At 54.3% G+C, this 23,505-nt stretch overlaps 1 protein-coding gene and 1 long non-coding RNA gene across 5 annotated transcripts; one reads left to right on the top strand and one right to left on the bottom strand.

Moving 5' to 3' along the window:
- Positions 1 to 1,238: 1,238 nt before the first annotated feature.
- MAPK13 (mitogen-activated protein kinase 13) lies at positions 1,239 to 9,798 on the bottom strand. Of its 2 annotated transcripts, XM_060615319.3 has the most exons (12): positions 9,547 to 9,795; positions 8,555 to 8,684; positions 7,506 to 7,564; positions 4,482 to 4,590; positions 4,257 to 4,286; positions 3,818 to 3,865; positions 3,587 to 3,701; positions 3,372 to 3,443; positions 2,500 to 2,579; positions 2,155 to 2,233; positions 1,868 to 2,044; positions 1,239 to 1,580 (listed from the first exon to the last, which is right to left on the bottom strand). In XM_060615319.3, the coding sequence occupies exons 1-12, from the start codon at positions 9,663 to 9,665 to the stop codon at positions 1,498 to 1,500; spliced, it is 1,101 nt and encodes a 366-aa protein (XP_060471302.1). In that variant the 5' UTR covers positions 9,666 to 9,795; the 3' UTR covers positions 1,239 to 1,497. The 2 variants fall into 2 exon arrangements, with proteins under 2 accessions (XP_060471302.1, XP_060471303.1); XM_060615320.3 differs by lacking the exon at positions 4,257 to 4,286 and having other exon boundaries at positions 9,547 to 9,798.
- Positions 9,799 to 12,794: 2,996 nt separating this feature from the next.
- Positions 12,795 to 23,039, top strand: LOC132666987 (uncharacterized). 3 transcript variants are annotated; one of them, XR_014137701.1, is made up of 4 exons: positions 12,795 to 12,904; positions 13,243 to 13,584; positions 15,614 to 18,075; positions 21,248 to 23,039. It is a non-coding gene; the product is annotated as an uncharacterized LOC132666987 (long non-coding RNA). The 3 variants fall into 3 exon arrangements; XR_013555606.2 differs by having other exon boundaries at positions 12,795 to 13,584; positions 21,248 to 21,462; positions 22,447 to 23,039; XR_014137700.1 differs by having other exon boundaries at positions 12,795 to 13,584.
- Positions 23,040 to 23,505: the final 466 nt, after the last annotated feature.

Raw genomic sequence — 23,505 nt, 5'->3', positions numbered from 1 at the left:
ACTAATGCATGATGTGATGTGTCCACCATTATAGTCTCAGAACAGTTTCACCCCCCTAAAAGTGCCCCGAGCCTCAGTCTTCACTTCTGTAAAATGAGTGTGTGAAGCCCACGTAAGTCCTCCATTGCAGGTTGCTGATTTAGGCCTTGACAAATGGTACTGAACCCAATGAAATGTTTTTCTAAATAAGGTCTGGCATCCATCAGAATCCCTGGGCATGGGTCAGGGAGGTCTTCATTAAATGTTCTCAGGTCTCAGCTTCAGACCTGCTAAATCAGAGTGTCTGGGGTAGGGCCCAGGAATCTGCATTTAACCCCAGGCCCCAGGGCTGGAATGACAAGGCCAGACTCCTGGCTCCTTCCCTGTGCGTGGGAATTTGTTCTTGCCAAAGCTCTTCAAATGTAAACAGAAAAATCCTATCCACTGTCAGGTTAAAGCTCAGGAGAGATGTATCATTCCCGAGAGGAGGCCGGAGTGGAACAGTTTTCCAGAAAGCCCGGAAAAAGCCTGTTTCTGCCTGCCTTCTGCAGCTCCCAGTCAGCAAACCTGCTATTGTTTCGTATCTTGATTGCTTATCACTCACCCAAAATAACCTGCATGTAATGTCTCACCAGCTGCAGCTCTCTGCAACTCCCTTAATTTAGCAGCCAAACACGTCTGGCTCGGCAACAGAGCGCGGGGCCCAGGAAGGAGCCCCTCCCTCGTGGCCATCGGTAGTGGGTCCAATAGTGTCCTCCCCGAATCCATGTCCACCCAGAACCTCAGAATGTGACCTTATTTGAAAACAGGGTCTGGGTAGATGTAATTAGCAAGGACCAAGATGAGATCAGACAGGATTAGGGTGAGCCCTAAATTCAATCACTGGTGTTCTTATAAGAACAGGCGAGGCCAGACAGATACGCGGAGGGCAACAGGCCACGTGAAGACAGGGGCAGAGACTGGAGTGATGTAACTGCAAGCCAAGGAACACCAACGGTTCCAGAAGCCACCAGCAGCTGAAGAGAAGCAAGGGAGGATTCTGCTCTGAATCTTCAGAGGGAACATGGCCCCTCCGACACCTTGATTTCAGACTTCCTGCGAGCAGAGCTGTGAGGGCATAAAGTCCTGCTGTTTTAGGCCATCCGGTTTGTGGGGATTTGTCACAGCAGCCTTAGCGAACGAATAAGCTGTCACTGCCCAGACCCCCTGCCCTGGCTCAGTCTGCCCCTCAGCCTGAAAGAAGGACCCCACACATAGGCGATTCTCCAGACTGGCATTTTAATGTGGCTGGTTGTGATCAGAGCTGTTTTCTCCCAGCCAACATCCCTGAATTCTGCATGTACTAGGCCTGTTTCCTACCACAAGGACAAGGGCCCTGTGTCCTCTGCCTGGAAGGCTATAATCCAAGAAGAGCTGAAACTGTAGTAGTGACAAACAGACATCGGTCCCAGGGGCGGTGTCTGGCAGGTGGTGCCGGGTGGTGGTCCCTGGGCTCAGCTAAGGGTGAGGCTGGGCAGGTCACTGCAGCTTCATGCCACACCGGCGCCGTGAGTCCTTCCGGGCAATGGGGCTGAAGTTCACAATCTCCTTGTAGATGTGCTCTGAGAAACACAGGGTGGCCCGAGGTGTGAGGTGGGGGGGGGGGGGGGGGGGGGCGGGTGCCCAGAGCAAAAGAGAGGCCCCCTCCCCGGATGTAACGTGGAGCAGAAGTCAGCTCAGGGAGTAAGAAATGCACACAGGAGACAATATCTGCTCAGAGAGAAGGAGGTGTTGACAGTGATCCAGGAGGGCGGTGGGGCCGCCAGAGGCCACGCATGGAAACCGTGGAGCCAAAGGAGAGAGAGGCTGCAGGCAGAGAGAGGACGAACCCGAGGCCCCCAGCTCTTACGCTTCCATTCATCCACTGTGAGTTTCTCATGTTCTAAGGAGTCATCAAATGGCTGCGGGGCCTCTGTCTCCTCCTCCGGGTCTCGGAAGGGTTCAAAGAAGGGGTGGGCGAGGGCCTGCGAGGCCGTCAGACGCTTGTCCACGTCCAGCTCCAACATCTTCTCTAGCAGGTCTGTGGCTGCAGTGACAGAACACTCATCTCACATCCCAGGCCTGGGAGAGCCCGCCCGCTGGGACAGACGTCAGAGGCCCGTCAGAGACCTGTGGAAGGCAGGGCCCAAGACTCACCCTGGGGGCTGGCCCGTGGGAAGAGCTGAGAGAAATCCTTCTTGGGGCTCTGTGGCAGGGACTGGATGTAGGATTTGGCCTGGAAGACAGAGAAGCACTGAGTAATCCCCATCTGTCAGCCCCTCGGGCTCAGGACTTGGGGTACAGAGCGGGGGGACCCCAGAAATGCCCTGGAACCGGGCTGAAGGCTCAGGTCAAAGCCCAAAGTGGGATGAAGGCAAGAGCATCTGCCAGGGCAAAAAGGAGGCAACGGGGGAGCCCTCCTTCCCAAAGGCCCACAGCCCACGTGACCCCTGGTTAGCCAAGTACACAGCCGAGGCCAGTCTAGACCCATTTGCCACTCACTGCTTTGTCATTCAACTTCTGCACAAACTCTGCACCCGGCACCCCAGTCACTTTCAGGATCTGGGACAGCTGGTCCAGGTCTTGGCAGTGGGTTAAGGCTCCGCCTCACTCGCTGCTGGTAGATCTGAGGCTGCCCTTCCCGCTGCCCTTCCGTCACTCCCACCCAGGCCCCGTGGCAACGAGCCAGGCTCCAGACGTGCCTTCCTTCCGGAGAGGACACAGGTCTCTGGAAGGCTTCCCACCCACCAGGCTGGGTTAAGAGTCCTTCGCCACAAATGTTCCTGGACACGACCCCTTTCCAGCTCCCATCCCGCCCAGCCACCTTCATCCCTCTCTTCATCACCGTCCCCCCTGCCGCACACTGAGTTCGGCAGTGCAGACTCCACATATTCTCCTCCCGCACAGCACACAGGGGCTCAATTAGTATGTGTGATGCCAAAGCATGATGTATTTTCTACATGGTGCCGGAATGACAAGTGGTGCTTTTCATCAGTTCCCTTACCTGCATTTTAAAATTGTTCTAGAGTCAGAGGGCACCCGGGTGGCTCAGTCAGTTAAGCATTTGACTCTTGATTTCAGCTCAGGTCATGATCTTGTGGTTCATGAGCTCAAGCCCTGCATCGGGCTCTGCACTGTCAGTGCAGACAGAGCCTGCTTGGGATTCTCTCTCTCTGTCTCCCTCTCTGCCCCTCCCCTGTTCTCTCTCTCTGAAAAATAAATAAATAAGCATTAAAAATAAAATAATACAGTTGTTCTAGAGTGAGCACCTACCACTTCTGCAGTAACAACAAAAAAAGAGGGATTAAAGTAATAAAGTGTCTGTTGAAGGAATGAATCCCTGGATGGAGGTGGGCTTTTCCAGCAAAGGATACAATCTTTCCCCTTGAACAGAGTTTTCCCGGTCAGCATCTCTGCCATGATACAGCCCACAGACCAGATGTCCACTGCGGAGGGAGGGAGGAAGCATCACCTGGACCAGCTGACCAGGACCCGGCAGTCAGTCGACCCAAAGGAACTACAACGGCCCTGGAGAAGCTTCCAGAGAAGATCCCCAGCCCCTGCCACCCCCGAGCAGCTGGCCACTGACCAGTCTGGTTGTAGTGCATCCAGCTGAGGATCACCTCAGGGGCCCGGTACCAGCGGGTCACCACATAGCCGGTCATCTCAGCATCTGCGTGCCGGGCCAGCCCAAAATCCAAGATCTATGACTCGCGGGACAGAGGGACAAAGAGTTGCTGCAGACAGTCCTGGAGCAGCTTTTGGGGGCTCCCAGGGGAGAGGGGCCCACCCCAACCCGCCCCAGCCCACGCCCACTCACCTTCAGCTCACAGTCCTCATTTACGGCCAGGTTGCCCGGCTTCAGGTCCTAGATGAGAGGAGAGAGGAAGCACTGGGCCGAGAGGCAGAGATGGGAGCCTGCCCCCCCCTCCCCTCTCTGGGTGTCAGTCTCCTCGTGTGGAAAATGACGGCTGCACCAGGTGTCCTCCTGGGCCCATCTAACTCTAAGATACTCCTGATTCCTGGAGCCTGAAACAGTTCAAGGCTTGCTTCGTTTGCAGCACCCAGAAAGTTCCCCAGAACACAACGTTCTTCTGAGCAGGCCTTCCTGGGCCAAGGCTGGGGGGGAAATATCCACACGCCAGGTTCCAGAGGACTCTCGCCTCCCCACTCCTTTCCTCCTCCCCGGCTGTGGAGAATCCTTCCATGGTGCGGAGGGTGGAGGGGCCTCTGAGGACCGGAGCGGAGAGAGCACTCACCCTGTGGACGACCCCAGCTGAGTGGATGTACTGTGTGAGAGAGAGGGAGAGAGTGCGAAGGGTGAGTCTGGCACCCGGCTTCCACACCAGGTGGTTCAGGCTGGCTCCAAACCTCCTCTTCCCTGTCACAGGGTACTCTCCCAGCCCCCAAGTCCTGGTGTTCTCCAAACCTCAGGTGTCAACACCAAGGCGCCCCCCTCGGTCACCTTCCGGGCCCCCACGTACCTTAAGACCCTTGAGCATCTGATACACCAGGTACTGGATCTTGTCCTCACTGAACTCCATCCCCATGATCTTCTGCAGGTCTGTCTGCATGAAGGGCATCACCAGGTAGCTGCAAGGCACGAGAGCTTCTTGACCGTCCCCAGTCCCGCCCAGCCCCAGGCCTGAGATCACAGGAGGTGCAAAGGAGCTGGGGCAGAGCACAGGCCTTAGAGGTGGCCTCCGTGTGCAAGAACCAGCCCCCGCCATAGCCAGCCGGACCTCCACACGGGCCTCCTGGCTTCTGGCCCCCAACCTGGCCACGGTGGCCACCCAGCTGGCAGAGCTCAGGGTAAGCATTCTAGCTGGAGCATGCTCAGGAAAACCAAATGGAGCTGTGTGCCCTCGCCTTGCCCCCTTCCACGCCCCACAGAAAGCCACAGCTGCGACTTAGAAACATCTGCCAGAGTTCCCCTCTGCTTCTGTTTAAATACTTTTTCCCCCAGAGGGTCATGCCCAGCTGGGAGAACTCCACAAACAACCAAGGATGTGTGCCCTTCCAAGAAGGAAATAATAAAACATTTTATTTTTATTATTATAGAAGGGCAGAAGAAGGAAGAAGGAGTAGCTGAGCCATTGTACCCTCCTGTGGGATTGCAAAACAGGTCAAGGTCAGCAAAATATAGCTGTTGCTCAAGGTAGTAACAGCAACGTCCAGAACAAAATATGATTTAAAAAGGAATATCAAAGGGGTGCCTGGGTGGCTCAGTCAGTTAAGCATCCGACTCTTGCTTTCTACTCAGGTCACGATCTCCCGATTTGTGAGATCGAGCCCTGCATCGGGTTCTGCGCTGACAGCACAGAGCCTGCTTGGGATTCTCTTCCTCTGCTCCTCCCCAGCTTGCTCTCTCTCTCTCTCAAAATAAATAAATAAACTTAAAAACAATTTTTAAAAAGGAATATTAAAAAAAAAAAAAAAGGATGTGATGAAGGCCATCTCTATGAGCCTGTGATTTTCTGAAACTTTCTTTTACCTGATCATCTGCTCTCCCCCATGAGGGACCCTGCTTCATGCACTGTCCCCTCCCTAGTGTTGTCTTTCACCTCTACATGGACCCTGGTTCTTTCTTCTCTGGTGACAAACTTGAAGTCTCACCATGCTAGAACCACCTTCCCTTGACTTGGTTCTTCAAATAACTACCCTTTCTCCCTCCTTCCCTCCCCAGCCAAACTTCTAGAAAGAGTGGACCACACCTCTTGACCCGCTGCCTTAACTTCCAATCCCTTAACAATCTGGTGTCTGCTTCTGCCCCTCCGAAATGGCTCAGATCAAGATCACCAATGACCGCCCTCCTCCCCACACACACACCTGTGGCTCCCTTTCTTCCTGTTGGACCTCTTGCAGTCTGACACCTCCTCAAGATTCTCTGTTGATCTCTTAATCAACAGTATTATACCATGTTCTACCCTAGCCCAGACCTTCCTGGGCTCCAGATGTGTTTGCAACTGCTGATTAAACACTGGAACGTTCATAGGCTCCTCAAAAGTAGTGTCCAAAATGGAGTTCGTTCTTTCTCCCAACGTCTGTTCTTCCTCCGCTTTGTATTTCAAGCAGGAGCCTGGCATCTTGACCTACGCCCCCCTCTCCCAGCCACTGCGTCCCAACAGATAGGGCCTTTTGACAGGTCTCAGGTCTGCTCTTTGGCATCCCATCACCTCTGCCTTATTTAGATCAAGGTCTGGGTCTGGGACACTACTCTCCAGGCTCTCTCTCCTGCCACAGTGCACCCCAAAATCTTATCTGACCACATTACCCCAATGTTCAAATCCTCCCTGGACTTGAGGCTGCCTGTGGGATCAAGTGTGGACTCTTCCCTTGACCAAACCAGCCACTGGCCTTCACTAGCCACAGTGAACTTATCAATATCGCCCCAACAGTCCAGTCTCTTTCATGAACCATGGCCTTTGTCCATGCAGTTCCTTCTGCCCGGGATGCTTTTGGCACCTTTACTGCAGGCAAACATCTACTCACCCTTTGGGGTTGAGTTCGAGCTTCCTCTGTGAAGCCCCCTGAGGCAGCATACAGTCCCCAGCACTTGACCATACATAGAGCACCGACCACACTACTGTGAGTATTCATTTAGAGACTACACCCCCACCCTTCCTGGGGGGCTGGTCCACTTTAAATTCCCCACGTTAAGCCCAGCAGCTGGCTTCATTGGAAAAAAAACTCCATTCGGAATCACTGCATTAAATTTAAAACAAAAGCATCCTAACAAAAAGACCTTCAGCTGCATGTGAAATAGGGTCAGTTCAGGGAGCCTGGGTGGCCCAGTCGGTTGAGCATCTATCTGACTCTTGATTTCGGCTCAGGTCATGATCCCACAGTTCGTGAGTTTGAGCCCCATGTGGGGCTCTACAAGGACAGCATGAAGCCTGCTTGGGATTCTCTCTCTCCTCTCTCTGCCCCTCCTCCTGCTTTTGTTCTCTCTCTCTCTCTCAAAAATAAATAAGTAAACTTAAAGAAAAAAAAGAAAGAAAGATTGGGAAAAAAAGAAAGACTCCATCTTCCCAAAGGTTCCTAGTTTTAGACCAGGCACTGGTCTAAATTTTCTGGTTCTATGTGACTGTCAAACACCCCATCAGCCAGAGGCAGCCAAGCCTTCCCGCTCCTCGCTCCATGCCCAGACCCACACCTGGGACCCCACAGAATGGGGAGGTAAGCCGGTGCAGATCCTGTGAGGACTGGCAATGAGGTCTTGGTGGTATTAAAGCGGGTAGTAAGCGAAGCCAACAAGCAGACAGCTCTGTGTCAGTCAAGGACCCCGCTAAGCCCCTCCCACCTCTTCCTGCCTGCCTTTCTCTCCACCCTTGGCTGGATCCAGACAGAATCCAGACAGAATCACGCATTAGTGGACGGCACAAAGGGACTAGCAGGACAGGAAGCCCCCCTACCCAGAAGAGAGAAATCTGGACTCTCCCCCAGCTTGCTCCCGAGGGGCAAGTAAGGCCTGCAGATGCCCCGGAACCCAGTGCAGCCCAACTCACAAGTCATGGAAGCCGCGCAGGGAGGAGGCTGGGGTGAAGACATCCAGGAGCCCGATGACCTGGGGAGAAGGTTGTCAGTGAGGCTGGGCAGCTGCCACAGCCCTCTCTCCCCCCAGCTCCTGGGCCCCAGCCATGCCTATGACCACCGGCCCTTTCCTAATACACCGTCTCCAGCAGGAGGCAGGCTCCTGGCCTTCTCAGAAGCAGTAAAAAGGGCAGAAGAGGAATCCAGGAGCAAGATCACCTGTGGCTGGGGGCCATGCGGAGGGGCTGGCTGAAGAGCAACGGGGCTTAAAACGTGCCCAATGTTTTGAAATCATTATTTTAAATGTTCACCCTCCAACCTAGGTATCCTGTTCCAAAGCCCAGTTGCTAGGCCCAGAGCTGGGTGACCAGCTTTCCCAGCTGCTTCTGTCAGACAAGATGCTCTCATAATTCTGCACTGAGGCCCCAGAGCCTAGGTTCAAATCCCAGCTCTGTCACCGACTAACCATATGACCTCTTAGTCTTTCTGTGCCTCAGTTTCCTCTTCTGTACCTGGGAATAATAGTACTTAACTCTTGTAATACGTGAGGATTAACAAGTCAGTTTCTGCAAAGCTCCGAGAAGAGCACTTGGCACACAGTAGGTGCTCAACTGTCTGTGGTTATTGTTGTTATTATCAGGGCCACGTGTGCAAATACATTAACCAGGATGGGGGGCACCACAGCTCTGAGACCTCAGAACAAATGACAAAGCGCCTCCGTGCCCATGAAACAGTATGTTTGCACCTCCCAAAGCTCCTTTTGCTCCACTGCCAAAACTACCCTTTTCACCCTTCCTGGGAAGTAGGCAGGGCAGGTCCTGGCGCCTCGTTTTAATGAGGTGAGGAACAAGAGTGGGAGGGGCAGGAAGGAGAGTCCCCTTCTCCTGGCCCTGTCCTGAGCTCCCTGCACCCCTCAGGCCGGCGCCCTCCCCCCCTCATCCACACACACAGGGAGGGACCTGGTCAGGACCCCTCCCAGGCTCCCCCTCCCCTTCTCCGGAGCAGCCCCCAGGCCCAGCCCTACATTCTCATGCTGCATGTGCTTCAGCAGGCGCAGCTCTCGGTAGGCCCGCTTGGCAAAGATCTCCGACTGGAAGGGCCGGCTCAGCTTCTTGATGGCCACCTTCTCCCCTGACCGCTTGTCGATGGCGGAGCTGTAGGGCACAGACAGGTGAGCGGGCTGTGGCTTTCCTGCCCAGCAGCCCCCACTCCACATCCCGGGTGGCATCTCCCAGGTCACTCGGGGGAGTCCAGGCCATCCACCACCCCCCCCCCCCAAAAAAAAATCCCTCCTGGCCAGGGGGCTAGGCTGGGAGGCACAGAGCCCACCCCCCCCCCCCCCCCCCGGGACATGGGGGAGCAGCCTCAGGTACAGTGACAGGTCAGGGGTATCAGAGGGGACCAGCAGTAACTGACAGGGGTGCACTGAGCCTGGCGATACACAAGTTAATGCCAACAGGATCCAGAACCCGGAGGGAAGCTCACTCTTTGCAACTTGGCAAGTCGCTTCTCCCTCTTTGGGCCTCAGTGTGCCCACTTGTAACATCAGGGATTCACCTGGATGAACTCCGGGGTCCCCTATAAGGTTCAAGTCCTGGAGAACCAGACCCAGTCCTAATTCAAGCCACAGAGACCCCGCAAAGTGAGAAAAGTGAGATGGCGCCTGTAGTGGCCTCAGGCCAGCCTCTGCCAGCCTGAGGCTTCTTGCTCATACTCCGCTGCCCAGTCGCCTCCTCCCAGCTCCAAGCGCTCAGCTCAGGAAGAGCCCCTGCGAGGGTCTTCCAAGCCCGCAGGGACTCTGGACCTTGGGGTCCTCGCTCAAGGCGGTTGGGCGAGCGGCGCCGAGGGCCCAGCGGCGGAGGGGACCCCCAAGGCGGGTCTGGGAAGGGGTGCACTGGCCCGGCTTGTCGGGAGGCTCCACCTGCGTCCCCGTGCCTATGCGCCCGCCGCGTGTCCGGCCCGACGCCCCGCGCCCCCCCGCGCCCCCCTGCGGCGCGCAGGCCCGGGGGGTCTCACCACACGGCGCCATAGGCCCCGCTGCCTACGTGCGTCGGCGACACGTAGGTCTTGGGCAGCTCCCAGGCGGTCTTGTTGACGTCCTGCTTGTAGAAGCCCTTTTTCCGGGTGAAGCTCATCCCGGGCACCCAATCTCGGTGGCCCCGGCGCGGCGCCTGCGTTCGCGGCCCGCCGGGCTCCCGGCACCCGGCCCCCGCTCGCGGTCGCGGCCCGGCCCGCCCCGCCGCCAGCTCCTCCCCCGCGCGAGGGCGGGCTCCCGGCTCGCCCAGGTGCGCGGTGCGCGGCCACGCCCGGGCCTGCCCGACGGCCCAGGCGGTGTGGGGTCGCGGCGGGAGACCCAGCCGGGGCGGCAGGTGCGCTGCCCTGCAGGGGCTGCGGGGGACGGTGCAGGGGCGGCGCTGGCGGCCTGGTGGACCCCAGGGCGTCCCGCGTAGGGCGGAGCGGGACACCACAGGGCCCCCTGGGTCCTTCCAGCCCGGGACTCGGCAGGAAGATCTGCCTGGGGCTGGTGAAGACAATTTTGGAAAAGCAAAACCACACCCCACAACTTTTTGATTGTGGAAAGTTTCAAAAATGCACGAAAGTAGAATAGCCCAGTGCTTTCTCACATTTGAACGTGCTCACGAATCCCTTGGGAATTTTATTTTATTAAAATACAGTTTCTGATTCAGTTGATCTGGGGTGGAGCCAAGATTCTGCATTTCTAACCGGCTCCCAGGCTCCGGGGCTCTCTGGACGGCACTTCGTCGGTGAGGTTCTAGTAAACCTGAATGACCCCAATCCTTCAGCTGCAACAATGATATCAACTCTTAGTCAATTTTGTTTTCCATCATTTTGAAGCAAAACTAGGCCTTATATAATTTCACCCATAAATATTTTTTGTATTTCTAAAAGATAAGAACTACTCTTTAAAAAAAAAATGTTGTTATTTTTGAGAGAGAGAGACAGAGTGTGTGTGTGGGGGGGGGGGGGGGGGGGGAGCTCCAGAGAGAGAAGGAGACACAGAATCCGAATCAGGCTCTCAGCAGGCTCCCAGCTGTCAGCTCAGAGCCAGATGTGGGGCTCGAACCCACGAACCCTGAGATCAGGACCTGAGCTGAAGTCAGAGGCTTAACCATCTGAGCCACCACGTGCCCCTAAAAGTTCAGGACTACTCTTAAAACATAACCACAATATCATTTTTACACTTAAAATTAACAACGGGAATTCTGTAGTATCAACTATCCAGTCCAGGCTCAAATTTCCAGTTGGACAGTTTTTTGTGACTTCCTACTGCCCCATGAGGGCAATGATAAGCCAGGGCCTTCTGCCACCTGTGTCTGGTAGCTCATGAAGCCTGAAGAAGATTCTGTGCTGGAATTAAAGCACGGAGGCCTCCCAGGAAGTGGGGGTGGCGGGGTGGGCAGAGAATAACCACAAGAGGTCCACATGCCTGACTTATCTTAAACTGCACTGGCCTGGGGAAGGGGTGGGGACCTCTCCCTCCAAGTTGTCAAAAGGAGAGAGGGTGTCTTGGAGAAGGAAAGCAACTTGCTTGTGGCCTACAGCAAGCTGGGGGTCCTCACTAGGGAGTCTGCAGGCCCCAAATCCTGTGCCACGCTCCCTCCCACAGAGTTGTGCAAGTTATGCAGCATCGGGCACGGTCTGGAAAACCACCGCAGGGTGAGGACCGTGCAGAGATCCCACAGAAGTGCCCAACAGGCATTGCAGGTAAGGAATCTGCCTTATTCATGTCCGGCACACGGTAGGAGATCGAAAACTGTAGTGAGAATGAAATGGAATGGAAAAATCAGCCCATTTGAAGTGAAAAGATATTTACTGAACACTTGTGTTTGCCATGTGCCAGTCATTATTCTAAGTGTTTTACGTAGACAACTCCCTTAACCCTGGTAAGAGGTCTGTGAGTCAGTATGATTATTATCCTCATGATAGAGATGAGGAACCCGAGGTACAGAGAGGTTAAGTAACTTGCTGAAGGTTGCACAGCCGGCAAGGGGCAGAGCTGGGTTGAAGAAGTGAGCACAGGGGCACCTGGTCAAGTGTCCCCTTCTTGATTTCCGGTCAGGTCATGATCTCACGAGTTCGTGGGTTCGGGCCCCACATCAGGCTCTGTGCTGACAGAAGAGATCCTGCTTGGGATTCTTCCTCTCTCTGCCCCTCCCTGGCTTGAGCTGTGTCTCTCAAAATGAATCAATAAAAAGTTAAAAAAAAAAAAAAAAAGAAAGAAGTGAGCTCTGGTTCTAGAGGCTATGTTCTCAGCTCCAAGTCTATGCAGCGTCTCGGGGTTGAGAGGCCTTGCTTCTTAAAGGAGATGGTCTGCATTCCAAATCATCCCCCTCACTCACATCGTGAGGACATGTCGACTGATCAAACCATGTCTTCCTCCGCACATCCCGTACTAGGGTGTCCAACATATTCCCCACCCTCCCTGCCCCATCCTCTGCTCTGGCCCTGAGACCCTGTGGGAGGAAAAGGGAAGGGGCTGTGTGCCTGGGAAGGCTGCCAGGGGAAGGCACCCTGACTCTGAGGCTGGGGTGACGTCCTGGAAGCCAGAGTTCAGGACTGGGCGCAGGCAAGACAGAATTGTCCGGGGGACTGAGATTTCCTTCTGGGTTGAGGATCCAGTTCCCCAGGGTGGGGACAAGGCTTCTGACTCTCCCGTCTGTGTCATCACCTGAGCGTGGCAGAGGTGAGCCCAGAAAGGTGAGGAACACCGGGGCTCCTGCCCAGGTGGGCACAACCCCATGAGGGCGCGAGCTGGCCACTCAGGCTGTGGCTCTGGGTGCCTCTGAAGCAATGGTCAGGAAGTGACTCAGGCCTCAGACTGATGACACTGACCCCTGCCCCCTCGGGCCCCAGCTGGGCCTGTGTTTACTCAGCAGCCGGGCGGCCTCGGACAGAAATGCCTTGGAGGATCCAGTCTGGGAAGTCACACGTGGGAGAGCAGTCACAGGGGGTGACTGAGGACGTCCTGGGTGCTCCCTCCTGCCGCCCCAGGGCTCTCTTCTCTTTCAGCCCCAAGACCCCCCTGCTCTTCTCCTCCCAGATGCTTGGCCCTGTGTTGTCATGTTAGTTTCTGCCTTCTCGAGGCCGAGGCAAGGGCGTTAGGAAAACAACTTTGGAACGTGACCTGGCTTTCCACCCTGACTCTGCACTACCAGCTGTGTGGCCCTGGGCAGAGCCACCGCCCCTGTCTGGGTCTCAGTGCCCTCCTTGTAAAGCAGAAGTGAAAGGAAAGCAGGGCAAACATATCTGAAGAGTCCTGGCAGTGTATCATCCCACGTGCCCGACCAGGTGGGGACCGTCGGCGCCTCCAGCCAGAGATCACTCGAAACATACCTGGGAGTGAACAAGCCAGGTCTGTTACTCGTCACAGCGAGGAACATACACCAGGGGAACCACGGGGTGTCTTGGTAGCAGGGTGCTGGAAAGGACTCGCTATAATGTTTGGGTTTGTGTTGGGCGATTGGTGGAGGGTTTCGGGAAGCAGGACTTTGATCTGGATTAGAGGCTGTCGGGAAGTGGAGGTGACTCTGTGATTGGGGATCTTACATCTTACCTCGGAGGAGGGCCAGCTAGAAAGAGGAGAGAACTTGGTCACCGGTAGAGAAGTCGTCTTTACTCGGATTAGCTTCCCCGGGGGATGTTTGGTCGTTTTTGTGGCCTGGACGCTATTCACGTTTTGTCTGTTTTCAGACGTGATTCCGGAGTGCTCTTGTGTTTGTCTCGGTCCCTCACGGTGGCGGATGGCCCTGTCTGTGTTCAGCGGGAGCCACACCAGGCCCTGGCTGGGCCAGGCAGCTCCTGGATGTCACGGCTGCTTTGCTTTGTCAGGATGCTATCGTTCCCCCAGGACAGATGGAGAGACCGGGGCACCTCTTGGCCAGAGTCCCACAAGACCAAGAAGGTGGTGGATGGGGTCTTCAAACCTGTTGTCCTGCTCCAGAGTCTGCATGTTTCACCACCAACTAGGCGGCCCAACACCAGACAAGCACCTGTGCAGTGACTGTCGCTGTAGTGTGGTCTCCCGGTGACGCTGTGAGCCTCCGGAGGGCAGGGGCGTGGGTTTTGGGGGGATTGGTGACTGGTTTCTTAGAATGGAGACAAAGCCTCATGGGACATTGAGGCTGGCTGCCCGTGTCCCCTATCCTGGCCACCCAGACTCCATCTTGCCTCAGGCACACGGCCACTCAAATACTAGAGCCCCCTCTGTCCCAAACACAGGGCCGATGACTCAAACCCTCACCACAGCTGGCCAGGAGACCTCTACGAAATGAGAAACCATGATGGGCCTGGGGCTCCTGCCGGGATGAAACAGCAAGGGGTCCCCAGAGCTCTGGTTCCAGCTTTGGGAGATTCCCCTGCTCCTTAGGGACTTCCAAAACTCCACGAAACAATCAAAATGGAGACAAAGTAGGGAATTGCAGAGGGAAGGCCACGCTTGGGGGCTGCCCTGAGGCTTGTTAGCTTAGCTAGCCTTGGACAAGTTAGCCTCTCTGAGCCTCAGTTTCCTCATCTGTAAAACAGGGCTGGTAACAAGACCCACCTCACGGGACGTCACGAGGACTAAAAGAGATGCTGGGAGAAGTGTCTAATTCAGTGGCTGGCACATGGTAGGTGGCCCTCCAGAGGCTCCTTCCCCAGTGTCATCCAGCTTTGCCTCCCGTTGCCAGACCCACACTGCTCCACCCCAGCCCCCACCCCCTGCCCCAGAAGCCACTCCCTAGGTGGCTTCGCTCCCATCCTACTCCCTTATCATGCTTTTATTACTTTTAAGTGTTTATTTATTTTTGAGAGAGAGAGAGAGAGAGGGAGGGAGAGGCAGAGAGAGAGGGAGACAGAGCTGACAGCAGAGAGCCCAACTCGGGGCTCGAACTCATTAACCGTGAGATGATGACCTGAGCAGAAGTCGGACCCTTAACTGAGCCACCCAGGCTCCGCCTTTGATTATCTTTTAATGTTTGTATTTAAATTCCAGTTAGTTAACATACGTTGTACTACTAGTTTTAGGTGTAAAATATAGTGATTCAGCACTTCCATACAACACCCAGGGCTCAGCACAAGTGGCCTCCTTAACCCCCATCACCTGTTTCACCCATCCCCCCACCCACCTGCCCTCTGGAAACCATCAATTTGTTCTCTGTAGTTGAGAGTCTGTTTCTTGGTCCCCGCCCCCTCCCTCTTCTTTTTAACCCAGCCCCAGGACACATTGGCCCATCCACTCAATGTTTACTGCCTGCCAGATACTGATCCAGGTTCTGGGCACGTGGCCAAAAAGTAACAGATAAAGATCCCCCCCTCCCCCCCCCCCCGCTCCGTGGCGTGGAGCTGACATTCTAGGGGGGAAGCAGAGGGAAAACCAATGAACAAATTCTAGCCTTAGGTTGAACCACATGAAACTGCTGATATTTGACCATTTCATGGGATTCAAGCAAATGTGATGTCAGGTAGCGGTAAGCACTGTGAAGAAAATACTGCCGAGTAAGGATACAAAGAAGGACGGTGGTGCTCTTTCGGGCAGGGAGTCAGGGAAGGTCCGTCTGAGGAGGTGATAGGTGAGCAACACCTGAATGTACGGAGGAGTGAGCTGTGCACATCTCCCGCCTGCCTTCGAAACTTTTCCCCTGTGCTCCCCCATCTGGCGCTACCCTGGCCACGCCCTTCCCTCAGCGTCCCTGAAGGTGGGTGAGACCAGCTCACAACACCTGGGAGCAGCCCACTGGCCCCATCTGGGTACTGGGCCATCTTCCCCAGCACCTCTTCCTCTTCTGGGGGGCTGGGCCCACTCAGGGCCTGAGCAGAACATCCATCTCAAGAACAGGACATCGGTTCCCCCTTCTCACTGGTGCCCCTCAACTGAATGAGCCTTTTTCCCAGCCACCTTCACTCTGCCGTGGTCCCCTCCCTGCCCTCAGTTTTAGCACCCCCTGGTGGAGTGCGGGGTTGGGGACAGCTCTGCTGGAGTGGCACCTCCCAGCTGGCCTTCTTGGGACCCGGAAGGTGAACTTCCCCTCCTTACACCATACACCCCTCCACTTGACCCCAACACCTGTCTCTCTTTATCCAGCCTGCACCCTTGACCCAATCCTGTGAAGATGTGGCCTGGGGCCAGCCTGGTGAGACACTCCAGGGATGCCGAGGACACTTCTCCATTTGATCTGCGTTGTCCTTTGTGGTGCTCATCGTAATCTCAATTAATCTGCACTGTCCTCCAATGAAATGTCTGCCTCCACCACCGGACAAATGAGTCCTTGGGTCGGCAGTATCTTGGTCACTGCTGAGCCCCTGGCCCTGTGCCTACTCCACAGTAAGTGCTCAGTAAACACCTAGTGAATGAACGAACCAAAGATTTTCGTCTCTTGCGGGTTCAAGAGGCAATGACTGGAATGTGGTTTGAAGACCCAAAAGGTGGAAGTGAGGAAGCAACAGTAGAGGGACCCTGCTTGAAATCAGGTCCCCCGTGAAGTGTCTGGAACGTGTGGTCTCTGTTTGGTTGGACATGCTCTATCCTGAAGGGATTTTGGCTCTACACTGTGAATTTCACTGCTCTCTGAGGCAAGGCCTAGGGGCTCTATGCTTGTGTGAACCTCCAGCTCCTACATGTGGTAGTAAAAGGCTTTTGATTAAGAACCAGGGTACACAACCTGACCTTGGGGACCTCTTCTGTCACCAACAATCTGCACCAAACTTCCATTGTAAAGCAGTCCCCCCACCCCCTACGGTCTTCACTGCTCCCACTGACCCTGTCGGGAAGCCAGACCCTCTACCCTTTGGAATTGCCCTTCCTTCCTGATCTTGAAAGTTCAGCTCTAAGCTCACCTCTTCCAGGGGGTGTTCAAGAGTGAACTCTAGACCTGCTTGCCTCCGTACCCCACTGTATACCCTTCCTACCCCCGTGACCCTGGCTTCCCCGCACCACACACACCCAGGCTTTGTGATGACCACAGTGTCTTTGGGTATACTCCTGGGAGCCAGTGGAGAGGTCGACAAGGACCAGGAGGCAGAGGTGGGTTTGAATCCTGGGTCAACACTTACAGGCTGTTTGACCTTGAGTGGGTGAATGCATGTCTCTGAGCTTCCTCATCGGTAAGATTGGAGAGCAACGCCCACTTAGCCAGGACATGCAGGAGGATTTGATGAGACTCTGGTTTCCTGTTTGCTCCCTCTCATCCTTCAGGACTGCTCACATGTCCCCTCCTCTGAGTGTCCTCCTTGACCCCATTGCAAGCCATGCCCCACCTGCTTTCCCGGCCTCATTTTCCTTGAAGACCTTCTATAGCTCTCAATTCACTCGTTTATCATCCGCCTGCCTCCGCTGGAACATCAGGGTTAGGGAATAGGGGTTTTGATGATTTTGCCCATTGCTGAATCCCAAAGTCCTAGAATAGTGCCCTGCATACAGTCGCTGGCTGAATGGCGGGTACGTAGTGGGGGTTTTCAGCAGAAGCTGCTATTACGACTGTGCAACTCTGTCTTCTTTGTTTGCAACTGACAGGTTGGCCGAACTTACCTTCGGGCCTGGGGCAGTCCCAGCTCGACGATCTGCCAAACTGGGGTAATGGGGTCACCATCCTGCCTGGGTCCCTGTGTGCTCTGCTTTGGGCAGAGGAGGCTGTGTGCCCTGGAGGCCATCTCGACAACCTGCCCTTCCAGGGCAGAGGCCACTGGGCCCGCCTGCTCCACCCCTTCTGTGTAAACATCCAACACTAGGACACATGAATCATCTCCAGGAAACCCACAACCCTTGTCAGGGTCAAAGAAAGCCAGATAAGACGAGTAGGACTACCCGCCATGACAGAAGTTTGGGCTCTGGTTCCAGTTCTGCTTCTTTGGGTACTTCAGCTTTCTATTTTTTGTACTTAACAAATATTGATAGAGCGCAAATTACTTGCCAAAAACTGTTCCAAGAGCTTTATCCATATGTAACTCATTCGGTCCCCTTAAGAACCTTAAGAGATGGGTTAATAATACCCTCCATTTTGTATATGAAAAACATGAGGCACAGAGAGGCAAAGTGACTCACCCAAGGTCACACAAGGAACAGAGCCAAGAGTCAAGTCTGGGGCCGTCTCAACCATCCGCGCTGGTAACCACTGTGCTGAACTGCACTGGACAGCGCCCCTGAAGGCCCAGCCTTTGCCTTTTAGGAATCTGAATTTACAATCCCAGATGGCGTCTCCGTTGTTTGGCCATGCACTTATCTTCCTAAAGGTTCCGTTTGGCTTCCCTAAACAAGAATCTCCTTTCCTATCCTCCCTATCTAATCCCTGAATCTCCCTTGTTTCTAGAAGGAAACGGCCAGTGGTGTGCTAGAAAACTGGCACGGGGTGGAGGTGGGAGGAGGGGAGGAAGGGGGAGCCCCAGTGCCTAGCGCTTACTGATTTGTGGCATAATCCTTCCATCGCGGCCAAATTCAAGCCACCAACGTGATGTCGCCGAACATGGAGTCGAGAAGAGGTGCTCGACGTCAGCTGTCGAGAGCCACAACCAGCGGGCCCCAGCGCTGTCGGCAAAGATGCGGCAACAGGGGTAGGTGGGATGCGCGGCACGAACCCCCAGCTGGGCCGCTGGGCCCAGGGACTGCGCTGCTCCCTGGCCTGTGCCTCCCAGGCCCTCCCGGGACCCTCGCACTTCGGTGAGGCCGCCCTCCCTCGCCCAGGGCGGGATCTGGCTTCGGTCGCCCGCCGAGCAGACTGTGCACCAGCGGGCCAGCGGCCCAGCGCAGGTGTGACCGGCAGCCCAGCTGTGGTTGGTCCTCCTGGTTACAGCAGACTTTCCTCCGCGACACTCCCCACCCCTGGTAGCTCCCTCTTGCCTCCGGGGGAAAAAGTTAATACTCCTTAGCCTGTTGGACAAAGCTTGCCGTCATCCGGGCCCTGCCTTTCTGGCTAATCGGATCCTCCACGGCGTCGGGGCGCAGACGACGTGCCTTACTCATCCCTGGCACCATACCTTTGCCTGAGCTGTTGCCTTCCTGGAATGCCAATCTTTCTGGAATGCCCATCTTCTGCTTCTCCAAGGGTGGGGAGGGACCCTCGTGCCTCAAGGCCTGGCTCAGTAGCACTTCCTGGGGCTGGCTTTGCCTGGCCGCTCCTACCCAAGTGCGTTCTCCTCCTCTGACTCCTGTAGGACACAGCAGGCCGTGAGAACTTGAACTGTCAGTTGACATTCAAACCAGACTAAACTGCCTGTCTTGAGGCTATGAGTGTTTTATTTCTCTCTGTCCTCCGAACCTACTGAGCAATGTGTCGTAAAGCCTTAATCCATTCCACTGAATTTTACCGAGCGCCTATCAGGACGGTGAAGATACACGGACAAATGTCACAGCCTCTGTCCTCAAGAAACTCATACCCTCGTGCAGGAGGCAGAGCAAAACAGGAAATGAGAACACACTGTCACCTGCAGGTGGGAATGTAAATTGGTACAAGCTTTTAGGAGAACGTTGAACAACCCCTTAGATGTAAGGGGTGAAAACGTGAGCCTCCTTTATCCTGGGGATTCCGTAGCTGTCAATTTAGTCGACATAAAACGGACAAGGGGGCACATACTTATCAGTGTTGTTTATCATCTGTAGCAATAAAGAGAACTTTCCAGCATCGTGAGAAAAAAAGGAAAAAAGGGCCTGGACGGATTGTTCCAGATTTGCAGAGTGGGTGTGCATTATTCCCATATGTGATTTTTTACTTGTGCTATATATGTATCTGTAAAAATATCAAACTGGATCACGCTGCAACTTCCCTTTTCACTCAAGATTGGTGGCGAGGTCTGCCCATGTTGATTCAGACTAGCTCGAGATTTCTCAACCTCGGCACCAGCGACACTTGGGGCCTGGTAATTCTTTTTTTTGGCGGGGGGGGGGGGGGGAATGGGGGCGCTGTCCAGCGCATCATAGCAGAGCCCTGGCATCTACCCACTAGATGCCAGCAGCTCACCCCTCACCCCCAAGTTGCGACAACCAAAAATGCCTCCGGACCCTGCCCCACGTCAGACAGACAAAACCTGGGAGGAGGCAGAGAGTCCTTCTAGTACATTTGCTCTCACCGATGTGTAGGATTTTGTTGTAGGAACATACTGCCGCTTATTTTAAGCAATCTCTACACCCAACGTGGGGCTCGAGCTCACAACCCCGAGATCAAGAGTCGCACGTTCCACCAACGGAGCCAGCCAGGCGCCCCCCCCACCCCGTTTGTCTGTTTTTTTCTATTACACATAATGCTGAGTGAAGAGGCCCCAGTATTCATTTCCTTGAGCCCAGTGGGGAAGTTTCTCCAGAACAATGACCTAGAAGCGGATGCGGAGTTATAAGGTATATATGCAGCTTCTACCCTTGCTAAGTCCTGCCAAACTTCTTCCAACCAGTGCAAGTTTTACTCACAGCCTTGGTGTAGTCGAATGCATTAGCCTTTTCCTTTATGATTTCTGGGGTTTGTGACATGCTTCGAAAGCCCTTCTCTGTTCAGATCTTTGGTTTGTCTGGAAGTGATTACAGCTAATGGAGGAAAGTAACTGTCCAGTTGTCTCGACACCATTTACTGACACAGATGACTGACTGACATGCGTCACCTCCGTAGAATGTGTTTTTACAGATTTAGAAAATCTTCTAGAAGTTAAACCACCCTGTCAACAGCTCTTATTTCTGGGAAGTGGGATAATGGACGCCAGGTAGCTGCATTTAAAATTTTGTCAACAGGGGCACCTGGGCGGCTCAGGCGGTTAAGCGTCCGACTGCTGATTTCGGAGCAGGTCATGATCTCACACGGTTCGTGGGACCGAGCCCCACGTCGGGCTCCTCGTGCCAGCACGGAGCCTGCCTGGGATTCTCTCTCCCTCTCTGTCCCTCTCGTGCTCACACACTCCCCCACCCTCATAAATAAAAAAAATAAACGGAAAAAAAAAAATGGTCAACAGGGAAACAGGTTTCGTGGTCACAAAAGAATAGTGGTAGTTAGAAAAAGTCGTGTGCGACTGGTGTGCTTGGTGCAAGTTACAGAAACAGCTGGAGGGGTCACGTGACTGGAGGCTGGGGGGGTGGGGGGAGGCCCCGCGCGTGCGCGCTGGGGTGTTTCCTAACTGGGGAGCGGGTGGGACTCGTCCGCGGCAGAACAGCCTCCAGATGGGAACACGCCTCGCCGCAAGCATCTGTCAGCAGTCATTACCAGGTAGTCACTGCCTCTGGCACTGGACAGAGCTGCGGGTGTGGGTTTTCGGCACGGGGCCCATGGCCTGTGTCATACCCGAGCCATGGCCGAGGGGAAACGGGTCTTCGTGTCGCGGCAGCGGATGCTGGCTTTACACCTCACAGCCGGAAACAGATGACTGCATTGGCAGCCCCGCCCGCCAGGTGGAGCCCGCTAACGAGGTCGGGGACACACAGGCCTAGGACTCCCATGAGAAAGTCGCACAGCGTCGGCCGCGCGCCCGGGAGGGGGAGCAAGAGGTGCACCCGGCCCAGAAACGGCCACCAGCAATGAGCCCTCAGACGTGCTGTTCTTGGGGTGCCAGGGGAGTGGTACTGTCGTCGCCCGCGACTGTCTTCTTCCCCATTAGTATGTCAGCTCCAAGAGGGCACGACTCTGACTTTTAGTCTTTCTCGTGTTCCCAGTGCCTGACCCAACAGATGTCTGTGAAATTGAACGAGGGTGCGAGATACCACAATGACTTCCAACTTCCCCTTCTTTCTCCCTGATATTTTCATTTGAAGGTGGCAGATGGATGGGGAAACAGTAGGAAGTATCTGGATCATGGCCATCAGCCACCTTCAATCATCTTTTGATTCTTGTTCCAATTCATTAAACTGCGGTGCCTCCGACTCGAGTCATACAGCAAGATGCAGCCAAGAGAATCAGAGTCCATTTATCCTGAAACTTGGCCGTTCCTGAGCTGGAAACTTCCACACCGCACCGTTTCTTAGGGCAGGTGATCTGTGCATATTTAGTATCTTTCTTTTGATGGCCTTTGCTCGGAAAGACTGTTGATTATACAAACGGGAAGCAGAGGACAAGATGATTTGCAAGCGATTAAAAGATGATAGTCATTCAGTGACGCAGTCAGTAAAGATCGGCCGCCTGTTGTGTGTCAGGCACCATGCTAGGTGATGGGACACAGTCGCAAATAAGATGGCTTGTGCCCTTGAGGACGTACAGCCCCGAACTAACATTTATTGAGCGTTTAATGTATGCCATTGAGCATTTAACGTGCCTTAACTCATTTTATCCTCACCACAACCCTCTGAGGTAGGTTCCAAAAGATGAAGTAATTTACTCAAGATCGTACCACTTGGAGATAGAGGGGCTGGGCCTCGGACCCACGCAGACTGTTTCCAGAGCCTGTGTCCTTGACCTTTGCAGGTTTTTGCTCTCGAGCGGGTGATACAAACATCAGGCCGTGACAAAACATGGCCAGGGCCACCACGGATCAATGCAGACACGCACAAGCGGCACCCGGAAGGGACCGCTAATCCAAGCTGGGGGATGGCCAGGGAAGGTTTGCGGAGGGAGTGGTGTGGATAGCCAGCCTGGAGGAGTGAAGAACGAGGCAGGGGGTTCTGCACAGAGGGAACGCCATGCACAAAGACCAGAGGAGACAAGGCTTAAAACACATGGTGGCATTCTACATGGTGGCATTCTACGAAGAGTACCGCCTTAGCGAGGGAGGGAGAAGTGACAGCTGGGGACAGAAGCACTGAAGGGGGGCACAGGTAGCTGCATGCAGCTCGTCCTCAGACCCACTTCTCTCCCGAGCGCTGGAGGTACCTTTCCATCCCAGGTGAGCAAGAAGGCAAGGGAGAGGGGACTGGGGCCTGGGAGACGCCCAGGGTGCCCTGAGTGAGGTGAGGCACCAAGTGCCCGGCTGTGGCTGCCGTGGACACTGGTGTCCTTTTCACTCCTCTCCTCTTTTCAGCCAGCAAGTCCTTAGGGAAACTATGCAGAAGGAATACAGTTTTGATTTTCTTTCGGAAACCAGGAGGGGCGTGTCTAATGTCAATGCTGCAAAACTGTGGAGCTGGGAGTCCTTCAATGGCGATTTTTGATTTTTGAATCCAGCGTCAGCAGCCACGTGACTCGGGATGAGGCTCTGAGACAGTACTTGTAGAGACTATACAAGTAAGGATATCAATTGCTTAGCATACAGGAGGGGTCAGTAACTGCTTTTTAGCAGGGAAGACGGGGAACCGACAGGGGAGAAGAGGAAGTCAGATCACCGACATGGAGGTTTCGCTGCTTAAGGCTCTACACCCCTTGAGTCATTTCTATGTCAGCCGTTCTCAAAGGGTGACCTTTGGAAGCCGTTGCATTTTTGGTTGTTGCAACGACCAGAGCTTTCTGATACGTAGCGCACAGGAGGCATCCTGCAGGGTGAGATTCTCAACGGGAATTGCTTCATATGACAAAATACATCCTGCCGGACATTCACAGGGGTGGAAAAACCTATTTATGGTTATCTGAGCCTAGGCTGTAACTTGACTTTATGTGTAAAACACAGGCTCGTTGGTTTTTCTGTTTGGTGGTTTTTTGTGTATGTACTTAAAATTTCCAGGATCACAACTGAGTATATGAAAAAAGATTATACTTGTTTCATTTGAAATTTTACCAACAGTTGTCCCCCAATTTCAGAAAGTCACATGACCGACAGCAGTCCATCATGGCATTTGAGTTGCCAAGACAACACGACACAGTGGTCACATTCAACACGATTCTAGGTTTAGGAGCAAGTACCTAACTGCTTCCGTATGTCTTTTATTTACTTATTTATTTATATATTTATTTTCTTTTTAAAAATTTTATTTTTGGAGAGAGAGAGACAGAGCGTGAGCAGGGGAGGGTTCGAGAGAGAGGGAAACACAGAATCCGAAGCAGGCTCCAGGCCCTGAGCTGTCAGCCCAGAGCCCGACACGGGGGCTTGAACTCATGAGCCGTGAGATCGTGACATGAGCCTAAGTCAGAAGCTTCACTGACTGAG

The sequence above is a fragment of the Panthera onca genome, chromosome B2, assembly GCF_046562875.1.
Source record: "Panthera onca isolate mPanOnc1 chromosome B2, mPanOnc1 haplotype 2, whole genome shotgun sequence".
Lineage (NCBI taxonomy): Eukaryota > Metazoa > Chordata > Mammalia > Carnivora > Felidae > Panthera > Panthera onca.
The sequence above is the reverse complement of the archived record's forward strand: the minus strand, read 5'-3'. Positions and strand labels throughout refer to the sequence as shown.

Coding starts and splice junctions, on each gene's coding strand:
- MAPK13 (XM_060615319.3), bottom strand. CDS start 9,665: ATGAGCTTCACCCGGAAAAAGGGCTTCTACAAGCAGGACGTCAACAAG. Junction 4,591..7,505: donor CTGCGCGGCTTCCATGACTT/GTGAGTTGGGCT, acceptor CGTGCCTTGCAG/CTACCTGGTGATGCCCTTCA. Junction 3,866..4,256: donor CAGCTGGGGTCGTCCACAGG/GTGAGTGCTCTC, acceptor CCTCTCATCTAG/GACCTGAAGCCGGGCAACCT.